At 33.6% G+C, this 7,121-nt stretch overlaps 1 protein-coding gene across 2 annotated transcripts; it reads right to left on the bottom strand.

The window, feature by feature from the left end:
• Positions 1-402: 402 nt before the first annotated feature.
• Positions 403-7,121, bottom strand: LOC115975364 (GDT1-like protein 1, chloroplastic). Of its 2 annotated transcripts, XM_031096118.1 has the most exons (12): positions 6,815-7,121; positions 6,545-6,614; positions 5,432-5,734; positions 5,116-5,169; positions 4,613-4,674; positions 3,834-3,902; positions 3,172-3,223; positions 2,917-2,991; positions 2,682-2,811; positions 1,840-1,910; positions 1,388-1,435; positions 403-728 (listed from the first exon to the last, which is right to left on the bottom strand). In XM_031096118.1, the coding sequence occupies exons 1-12, from the start codon at positions 6,979-6,981 to the stop codon at positions 657-659; spliced, it is 1,173 nt and encodes a 390-aa protein (XP_030951978.1). In that variant the 5' UTR covers positions 6,982-7,121; the 3' UTR covers positions 403-656. The 2 variants fall into 2 exon arrangements, with proteins under 2 accessions (XP_030951978.1, XP_030951979.1); XM_031096119.1 differs by lacking the exon at positions 403-728 and having other exon boundaries at positions 1,385-1,469; positions 6,815-7,107.

Here is a 7,121-nt window from a genome sequence, read left to right as displayed (position 1 = left end):
TTTTTCTAGCTCCACCACACAAAAATGGGAGAATCAATTTTTTTTTTTTTTAATAGTAAGACCTTGAAAAAGAGAGGGAGACTTTCTATATGAAAAAAGCCAAGGGTAAGGCTGCGTTTGGATAGCTTATTTTTTGCCAACTTATTTTACTATTTAGCTTATTTTTGCTACTATTCATGTGCCTGCACTTTTTGGTATTATTCATGGATTCTATTGTACTATTTCAGCTAACTTTTACTTTTATTTATAGTACTTTTAGCAAAAAGTTTTCAATTTTAGCAAAATAAACTAATCCCAAATATACCCTAACTCTCAATGAATTGTCTAATTTGTTGTTACTGCTTTCTAACTTAAAGCCAATGAAAAAACTAGAACTCCATTTTATGAAAGCAGAAGACACAATAATTCCAAAATACAATGAATTTTTCTTCAACAATGCAAGCTGTGTTAACCTTTTAGCTGGATTCAACTTGGTTTACAACTAATTCATGAAGATGGTCACTAATAGAATCATTATCTCCAATTAAGTACAATAATGAAAACGCTAAAAATAGTTCTTGCATGAGTGGAAATGAAAGGAATTGCCTTTCTACACAAGTTTATAGAAATGTACAAATTCTATATATATATATATATATATATATATATTTTAATTTCTAACTCACTATCTCAATCAATGTTACTACAGCGAAGACGAGAAAAAGAACACCTCCAATGTAGGCAATGGCCTGCACAAGGAACAAAAGTCCGTGATAGTTTCCTTATTGCATACAAAGAAAAGAACTTTCTTAGTGTGCAAGTAATTTCTGAAAGACGTATTATGCTTCCTCCATTAAGCAGTGGGGTCAGAAGGGTAGAAGATGGGTAATGCATGTTAGTAGTTGAAACTGAGAAATTCTCTTGGAAGAGAACTTTTCTCACTGTGTGCATGAACGTGTTGGGTCCACCAGATGGACCTGTTTAATGAACATATACGCTATGATGATGCTGACTCATCTGTAGCTGCTATATAAATTAGATAGTTACATTGTTGGACTACATGTCTGTCTACAAAAGAAGAAATCCACTGGCTGGATTCCTCATACTAGTAGTTGGTCATATACAAGAACTCATTTGACTGGTCTTCTAATAAAGAAGTGATCAACTGCCAAAATTCTGTACAATGGCGTTTATATGTTCCAACAGAATAAATTCTGCATTCAATAATGCATATTTATTCGAGACTTATTAGGATTTCTTAATGATGCCCTTACTCATGCATATTAATAGTTCCAAGCTCCAACGGGGAAAGTCTCATGGAATAAAATTTGATGGCTATGCTTTGCAGAAACAATATCACAGAGGACATGTAAGAGCTAATGAACAAAGGTTGAAAGCTTGAACTTACCTTCTCTGACAACAATGTCCCTAGTATAGAACCTCCCAAAACAGCAAGCTGCGTGCCAAAGAATTTGTCAAATAAATTAGACCTACAAATTGACATATGAACATGTGAATAAGCAAAAGGGCAAAAAGTTTAAACTTATTTCAGAAAAGGACAGAAATTGGATATAGTTTAAATTGTCTATTAATTCAAGAAAGCTAATATGCAAAATCTTGCATTTGCAGCCCCTGCTCAGTGGTTTCTGTCAAAAGATGCTTAGTACTAAGAGAGTTTTCAAATAGAAAAAAATTTGAAATTCCATTGACATTTTAAAGTTAGAGCTAACTGCTATTTAAAAGCACCTCTCAAAATCCAAAATGGCTTTTAATTTTAAATTAACTTGCAGTACTGTTGAGTTCTAAATCACTATTATATTTTTTAGAAAGGTTTGTATTCTTTTCATAGCTAAAAGTTACCAAGGTTGCAACACCGTGACCAGCTAGTGCTCCTGCAATGACTCCAAGGGGTGAAGATGCTGCAGCGAGTGCTGCATATGAACAGAAAATTTGTATCAGTAGATACTATGAGATAAAATTATGTCATGACAAAAAGTGGAATACTAATCTCATGTGCCATTGGCCCAGCATAAATTAACTAGCTATAAAACGAATTAAAATAATCCAGATCCAAAATTTGCATTTTCAAGTAATCAGAATCGAATGTTAGACAAACCATAAAAAGAATAGAAAAAATGAACAGAAAGCTAAACAGAAAGAATACAAATATTATTAAAATTGTACTTTACTACTATATCACATTTCAAAGAGTGTACTTTGCTTTTCATAGTATTCTGAACACATCCATCACATTTTATAAAAATGATTTACTCTTCAAATTTTAGGGCATGACAAGCAATGTCCATCATCATTTTGTATAAGATTCATTCTTCAAATTTCAGGATATGACAATTAACATTTTCCATCTTTCTTTGGTAATCTGATCTTTATTTAGGGCAGAGTTCATTTTAGTTTTGTAACACTTACAATCTAAATGGTGAAATTTCTTTTAAATGTATCTAAAATTGGGCACAAAAATAATGTGTCATATGGCTGCAAAAAATGCCACCTTTATGGTTTTTATCCAATCAAGATCATCTTTAATTTGCATATCCTAACTCTGGTCATCTATTTGGGCATTGTCTCTGAAATTTGGCATGCACAGTGAGTGAGGTGCTCTCATACAACATAATAATTCCTTCACAAATGTATATTATTTGTGCACAACATGATAACTACAGGTTTTTGGCTTTGGGACTCACCTATTGTGGAGAAAAATGACTTGTCACCCCATTCAGCAACAAAAACTAAGAAGAAAGTGCTAATAACAGTGTTAGCAACAGACAATATCCCAGCACCATTTCCTGAAAATTTTGAAACTGCTAATTCTGCCTGGTTCAAATGCAAAAAAATGACATTTAGTCAGGTTAACTTTTACCATGACATAAATGTCACAAAGCATTGTAAAAACTTGAAAAGAAAATAAAAAAAGCTTACCTCCTTTTGTTCATCTTCAGCTTTTGGACTATCACTTGAGGTGGCATCGAGCAAGGTTGAAACACCAAAATACACCTATATCAATCACAATTAACACACTGGCACGGCTTTCTTCATTTAGGAATAGAGTTTCTAGTGTTGATAGTTGTTTCACTTCCCATCTTACAAACAATGCTTGTCTATGAAGTATGAATACATGGTATTACTATTTTTTTCTAGCTAAATATTAAGAGAAGACGAAAAAAGGAAATGTACCAAAAGGAAAACTGCAGCAATGTCATCCACAGGCAAATCAGTTTCGCCAAACCTGTGATTAACAGGCTACATTAGAGATACACTTACCAAGTTAAAGATATCCTTTTCAACTAAAAGTCATATTAGAAGATCCAGATTATATTTATTGATTAGGAATTCTAGATCCTCCAAGACCTCAAGAATAGTTTCCCAAAATTAACCAGCACAGAAAGACATACAGGCAGACCACCCCAAAATAAAGAACAACATTGTGCTACGGATCCTATTGGTAAGGCAATCCAGCCACAAATCAAGTTCTATCAAGCATAACCATCATGGATGTCTATATATTCCCAATTATTAAAAGAGATAACTCTAGTTTATAAAAGTTTTGCAGGATAAATGGTTGAAATAATGTGATTGCTTGTATCTGATATAGTACGTGTCTCTTGTGAAGCAAATTAAACAATAGCTGTGACATATTTTCACGTATGCCTCATACAATAGCATGTTATTTGTAGAATATCAACTACCACCTTCCCTATATATAAAAAAAAATGATAAATTACTGATTGTCCTAAAAGCTTAAACTGTTAGGAAATGATGAATCTGATCATTTAACCATAATTTTAACAATTTTATATCTATGTTCTAGAATTGAATGCAAATTTCAAGGAAAGTACCTGAATGGTAGGATTTCATCGACATAGTGAAATGTCCGTCCAAGAAAAACAGATATGATGGTCATTGCCCTGCCCAAGATAAATAGACACCTCTATGATTCAAAATATTTTTTTTTGGATAAATAACCAAACTTTATTAAAAATATGAACACCACACTGCACACAAGAAGTATATGCATGGTCAAATCAAAAGAAGTCACAATCATCAACATACTCAAGCAAGTTAGAATTTGAATGGCATGATAAAGAAGTCATCCATTCTAATAAGGAGTGCAGTAAAAGCATCTTAAGATCCGTCATGGATTGTTCAGACCCTACAAAGGCTCTATGGTTCTGCATAATTACTAGTCTTTGATAATGAAACCATTTTTGTTGAAGTGTTGATATTATGAAGATACAAACTTTTAGCTCCATCAGTCACATAAAGAAAGAACACTTTTGGATAAAAGTATTACTACTTGACTTGTATCTACTAATTTGATGAGCTAGGACTGCTATGCATAGGTACAAGTTAGAAAAGAATCACTTAGCCTTGTTGAAAACTACATTCATACATATATTACAAGTTGACTGTTTGCAAATCTGCATTCTATTTGCAAAGGTAGAAGATGTTGCTGAACCATATTTACTAACATGGATTGTCCAGTTGTCTTAACATTCTGGGGAACTTAAGAAGTAATGAAGTGTGGACAATGCATACTTACGAAAAATTTCACTAAAATGAAGAATTAACAATGCAAAGGACATCTAAATCACCATGAATAAACAGAATAACATACGCAAGTGCCCCATAAGTCCCAATAAAAACAACAGCAGCAGAGTTCCTAGCTGCTAGAAGTGCCTGCACAAAACGTTAAATGTTCAAATTAGGAGGGGCCATGACATTCTATATTATCACACTAGAGAATATGCACATTAATGACAAAGGAAAGTATAAATTCTTGAACATTTATGCAACTTTTGTAAACCTTTATTATCTCTTGGTTACTTCCAAGTAAATTGAGATAAAAAACAAGTACAGCAAAATATGACATATAATGAACAGCTAATCAATTGGTCAACTAAAAAAAGAAAAGAAAAATTATAGTAAGTCAGTATCTCAGTTGATCAACTGTTCCTAATATGCTTTGAAGAAGTAAAATAGAAGCGCATGGGAAAGCAAACTACAAACAATGTACATGGAATGCTTAATATTCATATGTTAATCCTGGCCATATTAGCATTTCAAAGAGCTTGATGGTTGGGTTTAAAAACTGTCGAACTAAAATTAATTCACTCTTACCGCAATAAAGAAGGTCTTGTCCCCTAGTTCTGAGAAAAAGATGAGCAAGAATGCCTGCAAAGTGCACCATTCCCATATGATTAATTTAATTTTTTTTCTATTGAATATTCAGGAAATTTCATCATAACAATTACAAAAAGACCTAAACATTTTAGGTGCAGCAAGCCAGCAACACAGACATGAGTTCTAAATGTTTAATATAGAATCTTCAAGTTCCATCATGATCTCCAAATTAAGAAAATGCATGAATTACAATTTATCCTTCATTACAAAAAGAAAAACCAGTTTGCATAAGTTACAGGGAGATTTTCCTAACTGAAGCAAAACCTGTGCTAATATCACCAAGGTCCCCCAAAAAAGGTATTGACTGCAACCCACTAGCAATATCTGAAGCAGCAACTGCTGGTTGTGAGCCTTGAAGTGTAAGAAACCCAAACATCAGCAAAAACTTCATAATACCACCAAATGAATGATCAGAAGCAGGGATATCAGTAGCTATGAAACATTCCCTTCCTGAATTATTCTTTACAAGTGATTTGTATGAAGCGCAGCAATCATCCATCACAGGCATTGATTCTGTATTCACTTTGCAGGTCTTGTAGTCAAGACACCTTAAATCCTGTATCAAAATTTAAAATTCCCAACTAACATACATAACAAGAAACCAATGCGGACAATTATCATCAAATTGTGAAAATTAGAAAAAAAAAGGCTACAAAATGCAACAGTGATGTTTATCGGTGTATGGTAGTAAACATTTAAAACAAAGAGTCAAACCTCCAATTTTAGAATGTCAAGATAACAAAATTTTAACAGAGTTTAACACTTTAAATAAAATTTTTCTAGGGAAATAAATAAGAGAAACATCACAAAGTTAAGAATGTGCAGTTCAGCATTAGAAAAATGAACATGAGAATACAAAATCGGGTTGAATTCTAGACTTGAATTTCCCATAAACAGTCCCACATATTGGTAAGTTCAATTCCCAGTTTGTGCTTGGTGAAAATTTTCTAGATTGAGCAAGCCTGTTCAAGCAATTTAGGAAAAACAACCTTGGTATTTATCAATTTAATGATGATTTTTTTGGTTACATTGACTTGTTCCAAGACCAGGAATTGGTCTCTCCAAAAACCTAGGATGCACAAACACGGACATGAGTATGGGTGGTACGAACCGACCAACACGAGCAATTTTTGAAAAATTCGACACGAATACGGCACCCCAAATGAAGGGTCCGTGCATCCTAGCCTAAAACAATTAGCCTTATATCTCCTCTCCTAGACCCGCAAAAGCTAGAGCTTTGTGCAGTACAACTTTTATTGTATTGTTCCAAGAACAAAATAAAAAAAAGAATCTCTCAAAACTTTCTGTAAGGCAACCTATAGTGAATTAGAAAAGAAAAAGGCAAATGGGAATAAAGAAATATTACCAGGCCATCTGAACTTCTGGTGGTTCTTTGTAAAAAGTATCCGGGTTTCGCAGAACATTGGGTTGAATACCTGAAAGAGAAAGTATTTCTTTCATCAGCTAAAATGCTTTAATTCCTATTTTTGTTTTTGAATATTATGTCCTTCAATGTCTTGAAGAATGTATATTCATTGCTAACTGCTTAAAAAGTTCACAGTACAATGTTTTAAAGGTTCTTGCTTGAACTAAACGATGCAAGATATTAACATGAAACTTCACAAATCATAGTTACCTGGAGACAATGAGACTTGGGTTTGGACTAGAAAGCTTGGAATTCTGCTTCTTGGAGCATGAACTGAAAGAAAACAAGTAACAACATGTGAATGGTTTGCGAGGTCTAGCACATGAAGGCAGTGAATTTGCCCCCAAAACACTCTCTGAGAGTGTTATGCCTCTCATTCTCTTTTCTGTGCGTGTACCACGTCTGGACCTTTGAAATGATAGTGTTGGAAGATAAGCTATATCTACTCTAGGAATAGCGCCAACATAAATTCTCACCGTGTCTGGTATATCTACTTGGGTTGGGGAAGGTTTCGTTT

This window comes from Quercus lobata, chromosome 2, assembly GCF_001633185.2.
Source record: "Quercus lobata isolate SW786 chromosome 2, ValleyOak3.0 Primary Assembly, whole genome shotgun sequence".
NCBI classification, from domain to species: Eukaryota; Viridiplantae; Streptophyta; class Magnoliopsida; order Fagales; family Fagaceae; genus Quercus; species Quercus lobata.
Note: the sequence above shows the minus strand (reverse complement) of the source record. Positions and strands in the feature narration are given on the sequence as shown.

Bases quoted from the DNA above. Each gene is read 5' to 3' on its own strand.
- LOC115975364 (XM_031096118.1), bottom strand. From the start codon at position 6,981: ATGAGAGGCATAACACTCTCAGAGAGTGTTTTGGGGGCAAATTCACTG. The intron at 3,224-3,833 runs GTACTTTCCTTG...TGTTAATCACAG, and splicing joins GATGAAATCCTACCATTCAG to GTTTGGCGAAACTGATTTGC. The intron at 2,992-3,171 runs GTACATTTCCTT...TGATTGATATAG, and splicing joins TTGCTGCAGTTTTCCTTTTG to GTGTATTTTGGTGTTTCAAC.